At 33.6% G+C, this 24,238-nt stretch overlaps 1 protein-coding gene across 1 annotated transcript in view; it reads left to right on the top strand.

Moving 5' to 3' along the window:
* Nucleotides 1–18,579, top strand: part of TRPC1 (transient receptor potential cation channel subfamily C member 1) — a 76,750-nt gene extending 58,171 nt beyond the window's left edge. Inside the window, exons 10-13 of the mRNA XM_044670839.1 lie at nucleotides 15,257–15,435; nucleotides 17,102–17,303; nucleotides 17,630–17,824; nucleotides 18,352–18,579. Coding sequence (XP_044526774.1) covers nucleotides 15,257–15,435; nucleotides 17,102–17,303; nucleotides 17,630–17,824; nucleotides 18,352–18,579 — 804 coding nt within the window. The remainder of the gene's footprint in view (nucleotides 1–15,256; nucleotides 15,436–17,101; nucleotides 17,304–17,629; nucleotides 17,825–18,351) is intronic.
* The last annotated feature ends 5,659 nt before the right edge of the window (nucleotides 18,580–24,238 follow it).

Genomic DNA, 24,238 nt, shown 5'->3' on the forward strand with positions numbered 1-24,238 from the left:
TGGGACAAGCTGTAACTGACCCTGGGAGACCTCAGAACTATTGGAGTTGTACCCTGATTCCCTGGGATCTTGGAGAGTAGTGAAGGTTGAAAGCAGAAGACATCAATTTTGCAAAACAACAGGGAGGTGGCCTGTGATCCAGTGGATAGCTTGCAGTCTCCTCTCCCTACTTGGCTACTTTGGATCATCAGTTCTGAAGGTGTTGGCTCCTGGCATCCTGATAACATCTCTGGACTCTGCTGTGAGGATTCCCACTTCAGGCCTGCTATTCTCTGGGCCCTGCCTGGCTTAGGTCTCAGATGAGTGTAGATAAGTCACTCCCCTGACCCTGTGGTTTGTCCTTAGTCTGAAAGTGTAGAAACCCCTATTCCCATCCTTTACCATATTTTCCTTAATTAAAATTGTTATAAACTCTTGCCATTTGCCTGCTGGTTTCCATAGGCCCCTTGTCTAGATGGTGCAGGGTGACAGGGCCTAACTGCCACTTCTGTTAACAGATAATCTTCTTAGCAGTTAAACCCAGTCTCCCTAACTTGTTTGGTCCTGCCTTCTGTCATTCCTGTCTCCCTCACACTCTTCTGGACCCACAAATAATATTTAAGTCACCTTCCCTGATTTTTCTCCATAATAGTCTGGCATTCCCAGATGGCTGGGTAACAGGGGGGCAGGAAGTTCTCTCTTGGGCATACAGAGCTAGACTGGAAGTCAGGGGATTCTGAACATTCCATGGAGGGGTACAGCCAGTGGCGAGCTACTCAGAACTGCTTACCCCCCACCCCAGGCCATTGATAAAATCTTTGTGTGAAGCCAAAAATACTATTAAGGCTAGAATAGTCCCAGAGAAAGGGTTTTCCCCCATTTTTTTTTGCCTCTTGTTATTTGTGTTATCCTGTTTAATTGTAAACTAATATTGTTGTATTTGTGTTAGTTATTGTTATTAGTCATTCATTGTGGCTAATAATACCACTGTAATTTTACATAACTGGTCAGTTTTATCAATGTTTGGGACAATGTTATTAGAAGATTGTATAGATTATTTGATCTTGGGGTTGTTGCAAGGGATATTATTCATTCCCTACCTGTGGTTTAAGATCATACCCAGATATTGTAGGGGTATATTAAATTTTGGATTTGCCCAACCTATTCTTAACATTACTATTTTAGATGTTATATCACATACACACCCCATTATTGTTCTAAATGGCTATATCATGTATAAATTAAGGTGGATATTTTTTGTGTGTTAATTACTATTGTAAGATTGTGGTGACCTGGTGTTTTAGGGATTCAGAGACAAAACAGTTGTTAAGAATGATGCAGGTTAAAATTGATAATTTGGAATTTTATATACAAAATGGTGGTGCTTCTGGTCGAGCTTCTGGTCCTGATAATGATAATGGCATTGTGGCTATACTTTCTCATGATGGAAATACTGGCAAGAGTGTTAAATCTAACCTATCTAAGGCTGATTTAGAACAATGAATAAGGGTGACAAACCGGTTAATCTTTTTCCCATACGTGACCTTCCAATTATGAGAGATGATGGGATTTTTCACATAAGGCAACACACTAGATTTATAATGGAGGATGTAGAGAATTTGAAGCAGAAAATCCCTAATTTCCATGATGATGCTGGCAAGTTTGTGAAAATCTTTAGAGCATTTATTAAGGTACATGACCCAGACTTTGAGGATTGTTGGTATGTTTTAGGAGACATCTTGTCCAACCACAATAGGAATAAGTTTGTAGAGGAGAACAGGAATACTGAGGGGATGACACCATGTCTGGTAGCCTGGGAGGAACTGGACCTCAATTAAGTTCCAATTTATAGGATGTTAAAACAGGCAAGGAAGGCACTGCTTAGAGTAATGGAAAAGAATTCAAGGCACCCTAACTCGTGGTCCAAATTTGAAAAGATTAGGCGGACTGCTTAGGAGACCCCAGCAACATTTTTGGACCCTATCATTGAAGCAACTGAGATGTACCTAGGCATGAATGTACTAGAGGATACCACCATGTAATACGTTAAATGCATATTTGTGCGGAATGCTGTTCCTCAGGTTAAGAAGTTTTTTACTGACAACTACCCGGATTGGGAACTTCTGAGCCTGGATGAACTGAAGCAGAAGGCCACATATGTGTTTGCACAAGAGAAGGAAAGAGGGAATGAAGAGAAGGATGCTGTGATTGAGAGCTTCAGGAAACAGCTTAGGGAGGCAAATACTAGGGCAACTAAATGATAACTAGATAATCTTCCTCACAACACTACCCAGTGCTTCTTCACAATAGAATGTTTCTTAGTTTTCTATTTATGGAGATGTATTTTTTTGTATAGCTATTTATTGATTGATGATCAATATGAGTACTTGTATACTTGTTAATTACTCAAAAATATGAGATAATTTTATATTCGTGGCTTAAAGGTGCTATAATTTGCTATTTTTTGGATACCATGTGGTTTGAATTTGGGGGGAGGAATTTTGTAGAAGCAGAGGAGATATGAAGAAAAAAAACATTAATTCAGTGAGTCTTTATTAAATGCCTGTTATGTGCCAGGAACTATCCTGGGTTTCTGGGGACACCAGGAGAAAAGTGAAATAATCTCTACCCTTGAAGAGCTTATATTTTATTGGGAGAAAACAACATGAATGCAGATAAGTAAATAGAGAACCTTGATAATTTCATCTGGATAGAAATATATTTTTATTTATAGAGAATGGGTAATAACAAAAATATTTATCCCACACCAGCCAAAAAATCTCAGGGTTTTTTAAAATTTATTTTTAATAAGTACAAAGAAGCCTTGTTTCCACCAAACTTATAGAACAGAGTTGCTTGAGGTCTTCATAGGAATGTCTACTGTTTATTTTTTCTCTGATATTTGGTTTAACTCTCCTGACCCCTCTGTCCTTTCCCAGGAAAAATCCAGGATATTTCTGTGTATGATTGTATGCCTTCGTTCATCATTTAATCTGTAGAAAATTTCTCATCTGATGTTTTCTCCTTATATTCAGAAATTTATATTGTTTTGATTAGAGGATTCCCAAATAATACCTATGTATGTTTTCAGATTACATTTTTTTCTTTCATGATTTTTTGTCTAATCCAAGAGATGTTTTGTAGATTAATTTTGCAATATTGTTTTGTGACATAAATTAAAATATCTTTTTACTTTATGCATGATCTATTTAGCAGTTCTTAAAAAGTCATATGAAAACAACCATTTTATCATCACTTGGTTCTATTTTGGTATTAAATAACTTATTCTAAAATAACTTGATTTTATTCAGTTTACCAACAAATATGAATATTCCTACATGAAATAATCACATTTTAGAATCCCTTTTTTATGACAGATTACCTCTTCCAGTCTACTGTAAGGGGAAGGAAGGGTTTTTGGGGGTTTAATATATTAAAATATGGTCTCCAGAGGATTGAACTATCATCAATCCTCAATTAAGAATAATCTCAAGTCAAAATTGACTTTTATGGAAGTTTATTTACAATTAAGAAGAGAGAGGAAATAAGGAATAAGAATCTAAACCAGTAGGTAATTTACTATGATCCTTTAATTAATCCAGGTAGATCTAATTAACCCTCAGCCGAGAGTCAGAGGGCCAGAGACCCAGAGGTGAATGAAGCAAAACTTCATTCACAGAGTCTGTTAAAGAAGTTTCTATAAGAGAAGTTCAGGAAGATTCAGTCTTTAAACTCACCATGTGGAATTCAAAAGAAAATATTTAAAGTAGGCTCACCAAGGTCTCAACACTCCTTCAGGGACCAGAAGACCTCCTTCATCAGCCACACTCTTCACCAGAAGCTCCCAACTGACTGAGGACCTTCTCCTTTTAAAGGGGTCACTTATGTGTCACTTCCTGTGCCTCCCTCCTAATTTGCATGTCCAATTACAATAGACACTTCTCATAGAACACTTAGGGGGTGGTCAGTGGATTCTGATTTGTCATTCACTCTAGCACATGTGGGTCAGGACCTCCCAGAATTCGAAGTGTTCTCACCTTTGGTGATTAAATCTAAAGATGGACAGTGTAGACTTAATCTAATTATCACACTACATAGGTATTTTCTTTTTGTTTTGTTTTGTTTTTATATTTTTAAACCCTTAACTTCTGTTTATTAGTTCCTTGGTGGAAGAGTGGTAAGGGTAGGCAATGGGGGTTAAGTGTCTTGCCCAAGGTCACACAGCTGGGAAGTGTCTGAGGCCAGATTTGAACCTAGGACCTCCCGTCTCTAGGCCTGGCTCTCAATCCATAGGTATTTTCTGCTGCAATTATTTCCCAAATTTTTCTTCTTAAAAATTTTCCTAGTTTTTCTCCTTTTTTAAGGAGAATAAAGGGGAAGAAACATTTATTAAACTTCTTGCTATGTGCCAGGGACTGTGCTAAGCACTTTGCAATATTATCTCATTTAAAATATTTTTATGAACATATATACATTCAAACTTAAATAATATATTAAAGATAATATTGAGTATAATCTAGCTTTGTAACTATTACACCTCATAAAATATAATAATCTTTTCCAGTTGCTCCCTTTAAATCCCGATTAAGAATCTTTGCCCCACTCATTCTCTCTCACTTTTTAAAGAAAATCAACCTCAAGATTTTAAGTAATGTGTACTCTATTTTTCTGGCTCTGCCTTTTTTCCTCTTTGCATTATTTTATAAAGGTCTTTCCAGATTTCTTTATATCCCTTATACCTATGTTTTAATTTCATTATAATATTTTATTATACAAATATACCACAATTTGTTAAACCAGTCACCTGTTTTTGAATTTTTAGATTACTTTAGGTTTTTTTTTTGCAGTTACATATAATTCTGCTGTAAAAATCTTTGAATATTCAGTTTGTCCAAAAAGTTTTAGTGCAATTTTAATATATTGAACTTATCTATCATTGTATAGATAGATATAGGTCTAAATGTAAATCTGTATATTGATGAATCTATATATCTACCTACCTTTTTTTGATTTAGTTTTTTATAACACTTCCAGGATTTATTTCCAGCAATAGGACAATTAGATTAAAGGTTATGATTATTTTTGTAATTTTTACTTTGTAGTCTCATATTGTTCTTTAAAAAGATTCTACAGATTTACAGTGCCATTTGGTGAATATACTAGTTTCTCCACCAGTTTGTCTAATATCAGTTTCCAATATTTTTTATTATCTTTCCCAGTTTGATTGTCATAAGCTGATTCCTCAAAGCTCTTTTATTTTGAATCTCTTTCATTGTTAGTGAGATTGTGCTTTTCAAAGCTATCAGTTTCTGTTTTCCTAGGTTTTTCAAGAGAGGAACTATTTACCCTTAATGTTGCATGTAAATATTATTTTTTGGAAACTATTTTTATTTTTGGTTAAGGATATTTATGATCAATCCTTTATACTTGTGACCGTGGAGTTTACGTACCATTTAGTCATCTATTCAACAAGCATTTATTAAGTACCTACCTTTTTCATATTACTGTGACTAGGTGCTATGGCATTAACAGAAAAAAATATGAACCTTGAATTTGTGGGACTTAAATTAACATTTAGTTGAAGATTTAAGAAAAGCATGCATATATGAAATTGAGAAGAATTCCAAGGTAATAATACATGTAACTACATAGAGTGGGGACTAAAAGTCACTAAGGGGCTTTCTTTAATCATGAAAGGCCTCTTGGAAGAAGTGAATCTTTTTAAAAATTAAGTTGTTTCTTATATCACCATAATTATCCCAAGTTTCCTTCACTCGCCCCTCTTGGACTGCCATTTCATATACAAAATGATATATTTTTAGAGAGAAAAAATCAACACAACTAATCATACACATTGAAAAAGTTTGAAAATATGTACAAGTTGAAATATCTCTATCTCCCACCTCCATAAAGGGGTGAGTTGGAATGTTGCCTCCTATTTCTGCATTTGAGTCCTACTGATTTTTATGATTTTGTTATATTTACTTTTGAATTTTTGGTATGTAGTTAATCATTCTGTATACTTTATTTTAGTTAACTGTGTTTACTATTTTATTGGCTTTATTCATTTTACTCTTTATCAGTTCATATACATCATTTTCATACTTCTCTCATTCATCATTTACCATTTCTTATGGCACAATAATATTTATTATATTCATGTAACAGTTTGTTTAGCCATTCTCAGTTGATGAGCATCTACTTTGTTTCCAGTTTTTTGCTATTACAAAATATGCTGCTAAAAATATTTTAGTGACTTTGGAGACTTTCTTCTTATCACTGGCTTCCTTTGGATACAAGCCCAGTAATGGAGTCTCTGAGTCAATGCTTATGGACCTTTTAGTCAGAATGAAGGGCAGCTTAAATTGGCCTTTGAATCAGATATGAGAATTAGAATGACAGAGGAGAAGAATTTGTGTTCTTGTCAGGGTAGGCATCAAAGGTGCCCAGATGTTGGAACAGACAAAGCTTAATGGAAAGAAAGTAGATCAACATTGTACAAGGATTGTGTTGGAAAGCCATAAATTTGATAAATTACATATATATTTGCTGCATGGAATTGGGAAATTGTTCCTAGATGTCTACCCATGTTTGGAAAACATTTTTTTTGTATTGAGAATCACTGGCTTAGAAAAATAAGAGAAAGAAAGAATGGAAGAAAGAAAAAGGAGAAGAAAGAAAGGCCGAGAGGGAGGAAAGATGGGTTCTTATTCTCAAGGTGCTTACATCCTAATGGAGAAAGACGGTACACAAAAAGGAGCTGAGAAGGAGGCAGTGGCAATTTGGTGGCATTGTTTTGAAGTCTAGAAAGTCTGGAACAGTGCCAGGTGATATTTTACTCAATAACAGAAACAAAGTTGTAGTTAACAAATATTTACAAAATGCCTTATTGCAGTCATTAAGGAAGAGGCCTAAGGAAGGAGAAGTAAGGTGAGGGACATGGAGAGAGGGGAAAAACAGCTTGGCATTAGATAAAAGGAGATAACCTGGTCAGTGATCTATAAATTATTCCTGAATGCCACTTCAAATAATGCTTACATGTCAAAACTACATTTATTTGCTATGTTTTAAAATCTAAATATTTTCTTTTTTCTTGGCCCTTACTATGCTTGTAATCCATTTAAAAACTTTTAAATAATCATCAACATTATATAGTTTATCATATATATGTATGTATATGTACATACACATATATGCAGAACTAAGAAATAGAGAGTGATCCAGGATAAAATCTCTAAAAAGATATCCATGATGTTTCTCATCATCATTTTCTGGCAAGTATATTTATTTAGAAAATATACTCCTGTACTGATTCTATTCTGTTTATTTTTCTTATTTGCAATAGTTAAACTATGATAGGCTTAGACTTTTGGGTTATATAATTTGTTTGGTGAATGGACAAAAACATGAAGTTAATAAATTATTTCACATGACTCAAACTTTTCAATTACTGTCAGGGTTGTTTTGAACAAGCACGTTTTTCTCAGCAAAACCACAGTTCACTCTAACTTCATTACAGAATAAACTCTAGTTTTCACTCCATAAAGTTTTTTTTAGAATGCCACTTCAAATAATGCTTACATGTCAAAACTACATTTATTTGCTATGTTTTAAAATCTAAATATTTTCTTTATTTACTTAATAAATAACTTAATAAGTAACTTAAATGTTACTTTATATCTCGCTGAAGTCCCAAGGTTGAAACCAAGTTACTTTGAATCAGAGAATCTTTATAAGAGCATATATTTCCAATGCTAGATTTGGGAGCTCAATTTAGATTCAGTTTTAATCATTTAATCATGAAGCCTGTATAATGGTCAATAATGTCTTTTTTTTAACCCTTCCCTTCCATTAGATTCTTAGATTCTTAGATAGAGTACTGTGTATTGGTTCCAAGGCAGAAGAATGGTAAGGAAGGGGCAATGGGGGTTAAATGTCTTGCCCAGGATCATACAGGTAGGAAGTATCTAAGGCTAGATTTGAAACCAGGATCTCCAATCTCTAGGCCTGGCTCTAATCCACTGAGCTACCTAGTTGCTCCTAGTCTATAATATCTTAAAGGACTTTATTAATGAACCAGATCATTTTTATTTTCTTTATGTTTACCTGTAAATGGCCTTTTAGCTTTATCCTCTCTAAATTCTAAAATTTACAATTTAGAAACATTTGAAAAAAGCAGAAATATGTGGGTATAGTCTCAGAAATCAATCATAAGAAGAGAAAATAATATTTTCAAATTTTGAGAAATTTAAAAGTTTATCTTTAAAAAATCATTGGTTTTAAAAAACAACTATCATTAGTCTTTGTAGTCTTATATTCAGGAGAACTTTTTTACCCTAAAGTGTGCCAATTTTTAAATAAAAAGTTACTTTTTGCATTTAGCAAATACAAAATTTTCTTAAAAGGTAAATAACATAGACTCTCTTGGTTATGATCATCAAACTAAAAGGAATTCATGGTAGAATTGATAATCTTGTGGAGAAAAGCTAGGTATAGTCTATATACCTATATACCTAATGTAAGCATTATGTGACAAAAAAAATCCTTACAGAATCCTTGGCAAATTTTCTTTAAATTTCATAGGTTTGGATGAGTGCTTGTCATTATTATTCTTTTTTTAGAAATAAGTGAAGCAATAGAGTAATTGAATGTTTCTGTCTTGTTATTCATTTAAATGAATAATCTTTAGGTCTGCTATTTGCTTTTGGGGGGAGAGGGGAGCATTTTCTATGCAGATTTAGTGCCTGAGAGGTATTTTAAAATAGAATTACAATTTCTTGCAGGGCTGAATGTATTTAGTCTTGTTGTAGAAAATGGTACTGTGTTCCTCAGTGATTTGTCCTGGCCCATTCTAGCCCCTCAGTAATGCCTGCTGAATCATCTTACAGAGTAAGACACCCCAGTATATAAGATTCTGAACAAAATGCACAAGTAAATGTTAAAACTTTTTCCTTCAACTTTGGTATGATTTTAAGTCTGGTGACTGCTCAGGAAAATTATTTCAGAAATCCAGCCCATAAACAAACTTAATATCAACTTTTTTCTTTGTTTTGCTATGAAGTTCTTTATAAGATCCATTTATGGGAAGGTGTGAACCTTTGGAATTTGGGAATATTTTATGGAATCCAACCTCAGCCATGAAAGCATGCCTCTAAGCAGACCTATGAAAATACTTCCAGTACATTTACATAAACCAATGACATAAACCATAGAGTAAGCCTTTCCCCCTCTGCCCTCCTTCCTTAACCTTCTCAACAAATTACTATGCTTGAAAATCCCAAGTGTAGATCTGGAAGTGGAGATAACAAATCACAGCATTACTTTCCTATTACTTAGAGTCCTTGGGAACTAAGAAATTGAGGGAACAACCTTAACGTGCATCAGAGATGGACAAAGTTAAGAAGTGATCTTGACTTCTGGCTTTCACAGCATTACTTTACACTGGAGATAGTTGACCCGGTAGCTAATTGAAGTCAACCTTGAAATGTGGACCTGAGAACCTGCAGCATTTCCCATATGAGTTAGCAAGAAATATTATCTTTCAATAATTCTATGAGATAACATGCTTTCTCTGTAGGCTCTCTTTTTTTCTTTTGCTAGCATGGACTATAATTTACCACAATCATCAGTTATTTGAAGAAGCATTTGCTGCTAAGTGTAAGAAACAAATTAATTAGGAGAAACTAGGCAGTTTAAGAAAAACTATAAATTTTGAGACAAGCACAAATTAAAATGGTAGATCATTGACTTTCTATTCCTTAATATGATGTGTTTAGTTGTGTCTGCCTTTGTGATCCCATATTAGGTCACAATATTTCTTGGCATTGATATTGGAGTGGTTTTCCATTTCCTTCCAAAGCTCATTTATAGATGAGGAAGCTGAAGCAAACAGGTTTAAGTGACTTGCCCAGGGTCACACAACTAGTAAATGTCTGAAGTCAGATTTGAACTCAGGAAGATGAGTCTTTCTGATTCTGGGCCTGGCACTCTTTATCTACTGCACCACTTAGTTGCCCAGAATTTAACATGATACTCTGCTCTAAATTTATCAGGGATATTAGAAGAGGTAGATAAGACCTTAGAGCCCAGGGTGCAATTCAGAACACTCAAAAACTAATGACTTTGTTTTTATTGATGTGGATACTCCCACCAGCAGTGCAGATTAAAAATCCACCATATTTGTTCACTTGGTTTTTGTCTATATTTTCTCCTATGTTTACCACAATGTGCTAAAAACCTCCCTCACTTTCTTTTGATATTATAAGAATATTAGTGGAACCCATGGGCTAACCACTCTTTTGCTCTTTCCACGTGGCCAATACCTCTTCTATTTTGATCATGTATTTCTTTGATGATGGCCTTTAGTCTGGGACTTTTCATAATTCCTTATTTGTTATGTGCTACAACCTACTTAGACCCACCATATGCTTTTCTGTTGTCTTAAGCAATACTCAGTTTTAATCTTTCACAGACTATAGTATTCCACATTAATAACCATACACAGCTACCAATAGAATACTGGTGTTAACAAGATTAATTCAGGGAGAAATCTGGGGTAATTAAAAGAACTATTTAATTTTCCATTGTCAATCCAGCCAACTCACATTTAATTCTGAACCCAACTGGTTGTGCATATGCAGTGTGTGTGTCCATAATAAATTTATTGATAGACAAGATCTGAGCTACATGGCACTGACATTTTTATCTACTTGTTTTTCCTGTGTGGATGATTAGGCCAAACTCCTTTGAGTGGCTGTATGTCTCATCTAGAAAGTGCTACAAAATTTTGTGGTTTTATGCAACCAACTCAATTTTATCCACAAATAGGAGCATTCAGAAGACCTCACTATTTCTAGGATAGTCAAGTTGTACTTTGCACTAGATTTTTTTCATTGTAATGGTGATTTTCTTCTGCAAACATAGATAATTCGTGCTTTTTTTCCTATACCAGATATTAAAATAACTGGGTATTGCTGGTTATCTGTGTTGCCCAGTGTCTGAGCATTTCTGTATTATTTTAATTTGTACATAAGAGAAATCTTCTTAGGAGAGTTTTTAAGGTTGCTTTTTGATGTGCCAAATTGAAAGCTTTTTTTATAGTCAACACAAGAAGCATGGTAGGATCTTGTGTTCTTTTGCATCTTTCGATCAGTCATGTTAAGGTAAAGATAGAGTATATGGTAGATTGTTTCTTACCAAAGGCTGATTCTCCTTTCTAATACTCTTATTAAGAATGCCTTTGCTAAATGCATCAATTATTCTTCTAAAATTTTATATAAATGGGGAAATGGGTATATAGGTCAGTTGCTGATGGTCATATTTTTTTGAGGGAGGTAAATAATTAGATTTGAGATTTTTTCCATGTGTTTGGTATTTTGTTATTATTATTTGGCATATTTTCAGATACTTTGTAAAGCAAGATGATACCTTGTGAAGGTGAATCCCTGCCTTTCACTTGTGTTGCCTGAAGCACAAACAAATGTCTTCTACATATACTTGATCTAATACAGCTACTTTTCTCATTTTTGTTTTCTTTAGTGCCTTTTCTACCACCTCTATAAGTACTTCTGGGACTGATGTTGAGTCCTCAATGTTTTTTATGGTGAAAAGATTTTATTATAAAAATCTTTGGAATCTTTTCTATTTTTCCTGTGTTGGCCAGTCATCCTTAAATATTCTTTGCATGACTTTTGCTTAGAATCCTTTGCCAACCTCTCTTTAAATGTAAGTTTCACTCTCCAGTTAAAGTAAACTGGTTTTATTCCTTTTTTCTGTTCCATTTTTTGTAAGATTTTAGAAATCAGTTTGTATTCTAAACTGATGTTACCCTTGACTGCCTCTATATGTCTTTGCCTAGTCCTAAGGCATTTCTAGGTTCTTTTGTTTCCTCATTGTGGTAATTGATTTGCATTGTTTGAACTTTTGCATAAAATTATTGTATTGGTATCCATTATTTCTTCATCCATGTCGCATCTTTCATCACTTCATGGCTTCTTTAAATAGATTAGAATGGAATTATTTTAATTGCATACCATGTCCTTTCTCATTTTTGTTCCTTAGTCTGACTTAATACTAATTTCTCTTTTTAATTTAATTTTAAAGTTTTTTAATGTGACCTTAACAATGACCAATAAACACAAATATTTCAATATACAAAGAATAGAAAACAGGATTATACTTGAAATAATAAACTTATATTTTGTAGTTTTTTCTAAAAGAAGCCATATTAAATTTAATGAGGTAGTAAAAATTACCCTTTTAATTTTGTTTCTTTTCTTTGTATTTTAAAAATGTTTTATTGATGTGCATTTCTCTTTTATGGGGCAGTTTCTTCATTACCCACTAACCCAGATTATTGCCAAAGCTTAAAATTATTTCATAAAAAGACTGTCTTATTCTTCTTTATTTTCTCATGCCATTGAGTGCAGTTGTCTTGCATTTAGTAGGTATTCAATAAGTATTTGATGGATGAGAGAATAAAAATTGGTGGGCTAAAGGCTCTACAGATTAAATGCTGGGGAAAGGAAGATATTAGAATCAGTGTTCATACAAGTGGAAAGCAAATGTAGACCAATGTCTGCCTTGAGCTAATGGGGGTAAGACCACATATCTTTAAGTATCAACATTTAAGATTGAAAAGTGTTTTGATTTTGTTTCCATTTTCGTTGCCAGTATTATAATAGAATATGTCGTTTGTAATACTCCCCAACTCCAGTGGGGTGATTGTGTTAAAAGATAGGTTAGCACTCCTTAAAACTCTTTTGCAAGTTTCTTTGCTATTATGAGCTTACCTTTACTAACTAGACACTAGTCATTTGTGAAAACAGAAAAAAGCAGTAGCTACAAAACATCAACCCTTTAAACCTGGAATGTAGTCTCCTAGTAAAAACACAGAGTCAGTGAAGAGTAAATACAAGCTTAGAGCATACTGCTAGTAAAGCATATTTGGCATTAACACGTGTCTAAGGCAGTGCACACCTTTGGTACTGCAAGAGCCTGGTGTCCTCTCATAGTATCCGCATACTGTTCCCACTATTTCTGCTGGGCAAGTTGCTTACCTAGCTTCATTGGGTCAGCTCCTCCCTCTAGCTAGAGGTAGTTCTTTCAGGAATTGGAGTCAGCTCTCTTTCCTGCCAGTAGACCTGACACTCCTTGAAACTCCTTTCTCTTTGTGTCTGTCTCAGCTCTCTTTGCTCTCACCTTTTCCCCTCACCTCTCTCTGTTCTTCTCTCTCCTTCCTTTCTCTTTCTCTCCCTTTCTCTCTTAGATTCTCCCTGCCTCTCCCTCTTTCCCCTCCCTCTTCTTCCTTCTTTTCCTCTCTCTTCTTTCCTTTTCTCTCCCTTCTAACTCCCTCTCTCCCTTTCTGTTTTTATTTCTGTCTTTCTCTGTCTCTGTGCTTTTCTTTTCGCTCTCTTTTCCTTTTCCTCACTCCATCCATACTTCCCCCACCCTCCTCCCTCCTATTGGGCAAGTAACTTTTCTACAAGGACATCATGGCTAAATGGAGGTGACATGAGATGAGAGGCTAAGGGATTATATGCCACATAACTTTTTCCTTCTTCCAATGTCTACAAAGCTTAGCTTTTTAAAGGACATCAGGTAAGTGGCCAGTCTTCAGCTAGCCAATGCCCAACTTACTTCCTATTTCAATAAGAATTATTTTGTACTTCATAAAAAAGATAAGAAGGGTAAAATCATATGCATTTGTATTTAATTTTACAAATTAACACTTCCTTGCCTCCTTAATCTGATTTTAATTTTTTTTGTTCTGTCATACCAGCTGTGTTGGTGGGTAGAGAGAAAACATTTCCCCTCCCCTGCTTTGAACCTCCCCCAAACTAATTTATAGAAATCAATTTCATGGACAAATTTATTTTTAATTCCAAACTTATTTGCAAATGAACTTTTGTAACATAACCCATTCATAAAATGGGGACTTCCTATCTGCCATAAACCATATGAGATTATTTTACTTTTATAATCAAGACCTCAGTCTCAAGTGCTACACTGTATAGGAAGTCTTTCTTGGTCCTACTAGTTACTGGTGAGAAGGAAAAAGGGAGGAAATAAGCTTTTAAGTAGCACCTACTACGTACCAGGCACTGTGCTAGAGCACTTCAAAAATATCTCATTTGATCATCACTACAACTTATGATGAATTAGTTTCTGTTATCTTCACTTGAGGAAACTGAGGCAAATAGGGCTAAATGGCATGTCCAGGATCTCATAGCTAGTAAGTGTCTGAGGCTGAATTCAAATTCAGTTCTTACTTACCAGGCCCAGCACTCAATCTACTCTTCTACCAGGTTGCCCCCTGGATTCTCCTTATTCCTGTTGTTAATCCAAGTCCAGACAAATGTAAATTCACTGAAGCAGGAGCTATTTGAATTTTTGTCTTTTTATTCCCATTCCTGGCACTGGGTCTGTCACTTAATAGGGACTTAAGAAGAAATACTTGTTGGATTGAGGAGCCAGCAAGAAATGTAACATGTGAGAGCTGATGTGTTAGTAAATGATTCTTTATTGGCCTGAAAGAATTAATGCATCTCAAGGGACAAGTACACAGTTTAATCTTACAAAAAAAAAAACAAAACGCTTTACATAGACCAAATCATAGATCAGATCTAGGGTCATCGGTATAAATGTTATTCTGCTGGTTGTTTATTGTGTAGGATAACAAACTGGACTGAATTTACAGCAGTGTGTGTGGGGTGGTTGGTCTTAAGAAGGATATTTCATTTCTCTTGGTTGTCTGATATTTAATTAAAGGGATGTACAAATTTTGAATAAATATATAAATACAATAGCATTTACTTAACACTTACTATGTGCCAATCCCTGTACTAAGTGCTAGGGATACAAGTTTAAATGATAGCCTCTACCTTCAAGGAACTTACAAAGGATTGGAAGATTTCTTATGAGTATTTTCCCCTCATCCTTTGAAATCAGCCCTATTCTTAATATTCTAGGGCTCAGTTTGAACTAAGCAAATATTATCCTTTGCAGAATTGACCCTGTTTCAAGAAGAGTAGGGCAGCTAATCACAAAATGCCAACATTTGCTTAGCCCTTGCTCTAATACCGTTGTTATAGCTAAACTGAAATTTTCTGGAATGGATTTTTGACTGCTGAAATGTCACACAACTCAGGTGGAAAGAAATGAGCATACTGTATGTTATGCTGTTTCTTCTCACAATTTGTGGGCCCTGTCTAAGATTTTAATATTTTATAGTTTGCAGCAACATTAGTTTTGAAAATCTGTTTTACATATTCCATAGATTTCAATGGGACAAATGTTGCAAGACTTTGGAAAATTTCTTGGGATGTTCCTTCTTGTCTTGTTTTCCTTCACAATTGGACTGACTCAACTATATGACAAAGGCTATATAGGTCCTCAAGAACCGAAGGACTGTGCAGGAATCTTCTGTGAACAGCAAAGCAATGACACATTCCATTCGTGAGTAGTTGACTTTTTAAAAAAAATACTTTAATGAAGACCATAATAACTTAAATGGTGTTCTGTTTTTAAACCAATAATATGAATCCTTTCATTCCCCTCCCTCTCAAAGAAGCAGAGGTAATGTGGAGTGTTTTCTTCACTTATCTCTAATAGTATAGTCCTGAAAGGGCCCAGCATATGATTGATTATTCTTAGAAATTGTTTTGAAAAATTATTTCCCTTTTCCATTAACTCTAAAAGCTTCAGAAAAGAAAAAGAATTTATATACAACACTCATTTGTCAATCTATCACAAAAATTAAACTGAAAAATGTCAGGAAACAAAATTTAGTCTTTAAGGAAGAACTCAATGAATACTCATTGTATGACTGATAACTTTAGAATATTAACATTCTTTAAACATAGATTACATGAATTCAAATAACACTGGATTTAGGGCACTATATTTTCCATCTATTTGCTTAAGCTTCATATATGTAAGAAGGAGTTCAACAGTTTCAGATGTCAGAAGAATTAATATCTATTGGTTTTAAATTAAAGAAACTACATGGTCATCAGTTAATTTCCTTGTTCTTTTTTTTTTTAATATAAAGCAAAAGATGAGAATGATAGATCATGGGACCAAAGCTCCTCCTTTCCCCAGTCCCTGCTGAAAACAACAGCTCTTCCCTAGCACCTGTCCAAACCGTGAGACAAACCCCAGTAAAACCTGACAGAACCTCAGGATTTTCCTGTCAGGCCTAGACAAATGACTTCCTACATCAATGACCACCATGCCTGGGAACTTTCTACTACCAGAGACCAAGGCTCCACACCCCCTCCTCAGGGCCATCCAATGAACTGCACCCAAGTAACTTCATCTGAACCAAATGAGGCAACACAGATTACCTCATCCCACAAAACCATACTGTAAACAATTGCCTCATTCTCCACTCCTATGGAGACTCCTAGCTATCCACCAGTTTTGGGATCCCCCCACCCCATTTTTCCTTTTTCTTCCTTCACTCCACTGCCACTTCTACTGCCATTAGCCTCCCATCCTCCTTTGCCCCCTCTTTTCCTCTAAGTAAAGCTTTGGGGTATTACCTCATTCTCTGACTTATCTGTATCAGGTTAGACCCCCTATCAGCCAGGTCTGACAAATATATTTGGGGTTTTTAGGAAAAAAGAAGTGAATGATAGTTACAGATGTTTTAGAAAATGCCTAGACTGAAATGTTATACCAGAGCTATTAGAAAATCTTAATTGTAATTAAGCTCTAAAAATTAATCTCCAAATAATCATGCAAATTCAGTTTAGTCTTACAGCCAGAATTATGTAGAATTATAAAGTTAATTATGATGTGCTTTTGTGGACTTATTCTATAACATAACATATATTACATTCCATAATAAAGCATAACATAATTGTTGTTGTTTAAAATTTATTATGAGTTCTGCAACAAACTTATTGGCATCATTTATCTTATTGTAAATCCAAATTCCATGTATTTGCTTTTGTTTTAAAGCAAAGTATTTATCTGAACAAATCAGAATAAGAGAAGTTGTGTAAACTTCATTTATTAAGTGTTCTTAAAGTATCAATGTTTTCTTTAAATAGTTTTGATAGAAGTGATTTACTTATTTCACTATTTTGTTTAACAAAAAATTTCATTGTCTTTACAGGTTCATTGGCACTTGCTTTGCTTTGTTCTGGTATATTTTTTCTTTAGCACATGTAGCAATCTTTGTTACAAGATTTAGCTACGGTGAAGAATTGCAGTCTTTTGTTGGAGCTGTTATTGTTGGTACTTACAATGTTGTGGTTGTTATCGTTCTTACCAAATTGTTAGTGGCCATGCTTCACAAAAGCTTTCAGTTGATAGCAGTAAGTGTTCTATAATTCTAAAAAATTATCTTCATACTCCTCAGTCAATATTAAATCTAGGAAACAAAAAGGGTAGAAAATATGAAGAAAAGTATCTTTGAAGCTTTGATCATAATCATTAATTTTGGAATAGTATACATTTTCACATTTAGTATATATTTTTACAATATAAATAATATCAATTATGAATTTTGATACCATAGTATGTAGTTATGAGATAAATTATTTTCTTTAATGTATCATGAAAATTTAATATTTTAAGACTACATGTGGGATTTTTAACATAAAATTTTCAACAGTATTTTTCATATGCCTTAACATTACAGAATCATGAGGACAAAGAATGGAAATTTGCCCGTGCTAAGTTGTGGCTTAGCTACTTTGATGACAAATGTACACTACCTCCACCTTTCAATATCATTCCTTCTCCCAAAACCATTTGCTATCTACTAAGTAGCCTTAGTAAGTGGATTTGCTCTCATACATCAAAGGGCAAGGTCAAACGGCAAAACAGTTTAAAGGTAAGAAATTGTGATAATTTAGGTATGTCTTATAAAGTCTCATTTCAATTAAAAAATATATCTCTGCTAACAAAATTCCATGAAAGCAAAATAATTGCCTGTCTCAACATTTTTAAAGTCTATTTTGAATTTCAAATTGAGTTAAAAGCTTTTTCTATTTTATGAGTACATAATATTTTTTCTTATAACTAAAAAATATAGGATGAGTACAGGTAAGTAAACTAGATCAGAAAAGAAGGATTGATTTTCTTTGAATAAATAATTGAGTGTATATTGCAGTGATATCACATTAATTACCATAGTTTCTTACTTTCACAAATTAGTTTGAAATAAATAAATATGAAAGACTATGAAGTGAAAACATGTAGTTATAGGAATATGATGGATTGAGAAAGGACAGAAGCACTTACACTTACAGGATTATATGTTTATGTACTTGAGTATCATCCAAAAATTAAAAATATGTCTTGTTTGTATAAATGCAAATAATCATCACTAATAGATATATGCTATTTTTTGTTTTGAAGGAATGGAGAAACCTGAAACAAAAAAGAGATGAAAACTACCAAAAAGTGATGTGTTGCTTAGTCCACCGTTACTTAACATCCATGAGACAGAAGATGCAAAGCACAGATCAAGCAACTGTAGAAAATCTCAATGAACTTCGCCAAGATCTATCAAAATTCCGAAATGAAATAAGGGACTTACTTGGCTTTCGGACTTCTAAATATGCAATGTTTTACCCAAGAAATTAACTCATTTCTAGACCATGAATATTTATATAACTTGCAGCTAAATTTATTAAGGTGTGAGTTGGAATGTAAAAATAATGTCAAAGCCATTCTTTAAAGACTCATAGGTTAATTATGTTATATAAAATATGTAAATAGTTTTAAAAATCCACTGAACATGGATTTTGTTAGGAACAATTTAGCAGACACAGTTTTCTAGCCTTTTGGTTTACCTTTTCACTTTTTTTTGAGGGGGGAAGTAGTTGTGACTATATCTGTTATTCAAAAGCTATATCAGCTACTTAAAAGTAAATATAAATTGACCTTACTCTGGGAGATACATAGGAAATGTGGAACTATTGATTTCACAACTATAAAAATTTAGCATGATATGGCTGAATTTAATATTCACTTTTTAGGAAGATAATTTTAATTGGGCTATTGTAGTTTTATTTCTTTTACCTGGGGAAAGCACCTAGAACTTTTAAAGCTAAAACTAAAAATAAGGGTTTAGAATGGTTTTCTTTGTGGGTACAGTATAATTTTTGTTTCTGTGAACATTGAAGAAAATCCCATTTTCCAACAATATTTATTGCAGAGGTTTATTTTATATTTAAATTATCTTGATTTGTTGTGTTACATACCAAAATATTTTACACAGTTTAACAGTTTCAATAAGTATGACTTAGTACTTATTTGTATATGATTCTTCCTGCTTACAATTGAGTGTTATTTTTTTTTTGCTGAAGAGTATATTGGATTATTTTGTGTTATGTAGGGAATACAATTAAAATTTTTGAAAATCTGTTGTACTCCTGCCATAGAATTAAAAGGTAGGATTTCTGTTAAGTGGAAGCTAAGCATAATCTTTTCACTTGAATGTTAGATAGCCTTATGGCCATAGGGTGCAGGTAGCCCTAGGTTTATAAGCATTATTGATCCAGGGATCATAAAATAGAGGTTTTTAGCATAGTATGTTTCTTCTTTTTTTCCTTTTTTTCTTTTTTAATGGAATTACCAAACTGTAAGTGCTCCCTCTTTTCGATGAATTCTTATAAAATATTTATTGTAAAATTATATATTTTGTCTACTACAAAATTATGCACATCCCATTTGGGATTTGACATCAGGATTTTCATCATTCTAAAAATAATACATGATAAAAAAGATACTTATTGAGCACCTACTGTGTGCATGAATTACTTATGGGAGTATATTTTGAATGATAACATTGTAAGAAAAAAGACAATAAAATTTGACTTTGGATTATACATTGGCATAATGTTTATCAATTGTATTAAGAATGTACTTGAAAAGCAGAAAAGAAATAAAATGAAATGAGAAAGATGATATCTTGATTAAATTAAATACTGTCATGCAAAATGAAGTTAGCAATAAGGTACTATGTTACTTTAATATATGATATCGGTTAACTGGAAAAATTTGACCTAAATCTAAAATTGAGGTCAAGTAGCTAGTAGTGTTTGCATGCATTCCAGAAATTAGCATTTAGTTGGTATTTGCTTGTGTTTAATACTATGAACCACTTCCCCTTCCCCAGGACACATACTTGAAGTTGTATTTCTCAACTTTATCTTTCTCTTTTCTATTTTTTATGGACAGTTCTAGGTCCATTATCCTGCATTCCTCAGCAATTTCTTAAGTCCAATGGCATGGTAGACCTTTTCTTCTAGAAATGTGACCATATATGTGAGTTTGTATTGAAAAAAATCCTAACATTTATGTAGTGACTTACAATTTACAAAGTTCTTTCTTGACACTATCCTTTGAGGTAGGTAGGTATTATATTAATTTTGCAGATTTGTGTACACGCATACTGTGTACAAGGAACTGTGCTTAGTGCTCAGTATACAAAGAAACTAGATAAAGAATCACTTTTAGAGAGCTTAAGAGGCTTATCCAGTCCACATTGGCATTTAGGGATGGAGGCATGACTTGATTTCAAGTTTTCTGTCTTCAAGTCCAGTATCTTTCTACAATGCCATGCTGCCTTTATGAGGTAATGTGAATAATCTCAGCATTAAAATATTCTAGACTAAATTGTAACATTTTCTAGTTACAAGAAAATAAGATGGGACTTCTTTTACCACTTCATTTATTCTTCTGTCATTTAAACTGAATCATCAAAAAATTTTTTTCCTTACTTTGAAATGACAATTTCTTGTAAGATTTCTTTTCATGCAATTATTTCCTAGAGAAATAGTTTCCAAAAATTGTATATAGCTTTCTATTAGCTTCTTTAGAAGTTAACATTTTATTTTCAATTACAGATGGAAACAATTGTTATTAGATATTTTGCAGTTCATATTCTCTCCTTCCCTCTTCCCTAAGTCAGGAAGTAAGTAGTCTGATATAGGTTATACCAGTGCTATCATGCATTACATATTTCCATGTTCCTCATGCCATGAAAGAAGATACATATCAAACATGCAAGAAAAAACTCATGAAGGAAATGAAGTGAAAAATGGAATGCTTTGATCTGCAATCAGATTCCAACAGTTCCTTCATTGGCTGTGGACAGCATTTTTCATCATGAGCTCCTTAGGATTATCTTAGAATCTTACATTGTTGTTAATAGTATAGTCCTTCAGGGTCAATCATTGTACATACAATATTTCTTTTACCATATACAGTGTGATCTCGGTTCTTCTCCCTTCACTTTGCAGCAGCTCATATAAATCTTTCCAGGTTTCACTGTGATTGTCTCATTCATCATTTCTTATGGCACAATAGTATTCCATAGCAACCATATACCACAACTTGTTCAGCCATTCCCCAACTGATGGACATCCCTTCAGTTTCCAAACTGTCACTACAAAAGAGTTGCTATAAGTATTTTTGTATAAGTAGGTCCTTTTCCCCTATCTTTGGTCTCTTTGGGATACAAACCCAGTAGTGATATTGCTTAGTCAAAGGGTAGATATAGTTTTATGACCATCTGGGCATGGCTCCAGATTGCCTTTCAGAATGGTTGGACCAATTCACAACTCCACCAGCAGTGTATTAGTGTCCCAATTTTCCCACATCCCCTTGAACATTTATTATTTTCCTTTTTGGTCACATTAGACAAGTTGGTAAATGTGATGTGGTATCTCAGAGTTCTTTAATTTTGTACTTCTTTAATCAATAGACAATTTTATTTTTTATTTTTAATATTTTCATTTATTAAATTATATAACATGTTATGTTCATATTTATTCTTATATTATTTATATTACTATAGTTTTAATTTTTCAGTGATTTTTAAGATTTAATTTTTAAAAATAAATTAAATTTTAAAATTTAAATTTCTTTGTGAGAGATCTTGCTATAAAAAAATTTTCCCAGTTTTTTCCCTTTTCTAATATCGGTTGCATTAGATTTATTTGTACAATCCCTTTTTAATTTAGTGTAATTGAAATTGCACTTCTTATAATGTTCTCTTTGTCATGTTGGTCATAAATTCTTCCTTTATAAGTCTGACAGATAAACAATTCCATGTTCTTCTAATTTGTTTATAGTATCACTTTTTATTTCTAGATTGAGTATCCATTTTTACTTTATTTTGGTGTATGGTGTGAGATGTTGGTCTATGCCTGCTTTCTGCCACATTGTTTTCTAGTTTTCCTATCAATTTTTGTGAATAATGAGTTCTTCCCCGCAAAACTTGGATCTTTGAGTTTATTAAATACTAGGTTCCTATGGTCATTTACTATTGTGTGTTGATCACCTAACCTATTCCATTGATCCACTATTCTATTTCTAGATCATTTTGATGGATTATTGTGCTATTAAACAGTTTGATATCTGGTAGGGTTATGTCTCCCTTCATATTTTTTCCTTAATTCTTTTGATATTTTTAACCTTTGGTTCTTTCAATTTTGTTATTATTTTTCTAGCTCCATGAAATAATTTTTGGATAGTTTGATTGGTATGGCACTGAGTAGGTAAGTTAATTTAGGTAGAATTATCATTTTTATTATATTGGTTCAGCCTACCCATTAGCAACTAATGTGTATCCAGTTGTTTTAAGTCTGACTTTATTTGTGTGAAAAGTGTTTTGCAATTGTATTCATATAGTTGCTGGTTTATTTTGGCAGGTATTTTGTATTGTCTACAGTTATTTTAATGGGTCTCTTTCTATCTCTTGCTGTTAGAATTTGTCAATGGTAAATAGAAATGCTGATAATTTGTATGGTTTTATTTTATATCCTGCAACTTTGCTAAAGTTAATTGTTTCTATTAGTTTTTTGGTTGATTCTCTGGGGTTATATTAATTTTTGATAATGAATTAATATCATAACCTTGACAAGTGCAACTCCACTATTGATCCATCATATCTGATCATTCAGCATGAATTACATATTAATATTTTAAGTCAAAATCCTTTCTTAAAAATGCCTTACATCTTGCTGTTTGACTGATATGCTATGGCTGTCATCCCAATCAGCATTGCTATTATCTTGAATAGTGCTACAAACTGAAATACATGTTTATTCTATCTAATAAACTCTGTTTCAGCCAAATTGGGCAATTAAGTTAGTTGTTCCTTGAAATTGACATTCCATCTCCCAACCCTGCCTACTTGCTATCCTTCTTGTATGGAATGCATGTCCTCCTCATCCTTGCCTCAGAATCCTTGTCTTCTGGGGTCCACTCATTCCATTTCCTTTACAAAGCTTTCCCTTAGTCTTCTGTTTGCTAGTGCCTTCTTCTTCAGTTTACTTTGTGCTGTGTTTCTCTGATCATATAGCTCTCAAAGAATGTCAGCTCCTTGGAGACAGATTGTCTCACTTCTGTCTTTGTAGTCCACATTCTTAGCACAGTGCCTTGCACAGAGTAGGCACTTAATAAATTATTTAGTAAAATGAATTGAATTAATAAACTCATGCTATTTAAAATTATTGGTCTGGTTATTTATCTTAAGTGGGAAATAATAGATTTTAGTCAAGTGTACTCTTAAAAAGTAATTATCTTAAAATTTTTCTTTAATCAACTTTGCAATAAAATATACATACAAATCAGTGGCAGCTTTATCAACAACTACCATTGTAGCTTCTTCCAATTCTTATTCATTCAACCATTTTTTCATATCATAATTATTGTATATGGGCAAAACCTGCATAAAGCTGCCTAGAATTATTTGATTTCAGAACAATTTTACTAATAATTTATAACCAAATCTCACAATACACTTTTTTAAACCCTTACTTTCTATTTTAGAATCAATACTGTGTTTTGTTTGCAAGGCAGAAGAGTGGTAAGGGCTATGCAGTGGGGATTAAGTGACTTGTCCAGGATTACACAGCTAGGAAGCGTCTGAGGTCAGATTTGAACCCAGACTCTCCCATCTCCAGGTCTGGTTCTTAATCCACTGAACCACCTAGCTGCCACCCCCCCAACTCCACCTCCCCCCACTCTGCTGCCATACACCTTTTAAAAGCCATCGATAAGTCTGGAGATTATTCAGAGAAAGAAAACCAGGAAGATGATGACCTTAAGATTTAACTGTGTTCAAATTTATTTAGCTGAGTCAAATAGTTGAAAGGCTTTTGAATGGAAGAGGAATTAGATTTGAGCTGCTTGATATAAACAAACACTTCCTAACAGAGCTAGAATAGACTACTCCTCAAAAGTGTCAGTTGTATCCTATTGGAAAGATGATATTCTTCAAGACCATTGC

Source organism: Gracilinanus agilis, chromosome 3, assembly GCF_016433145.1.
Source record: "Gracilinanus agilis isolate LMUSP501 chromosome 3, AgileGrace, whole genome shotgun sequence".
In the NCBI taxonomy this organism is placed as follows: Eukaryota; Metazoa; Chordata; class Mammalia; order Didelphimorphia; family Didelphidae; genus Gracilinanus; species Gracilinanus agilis.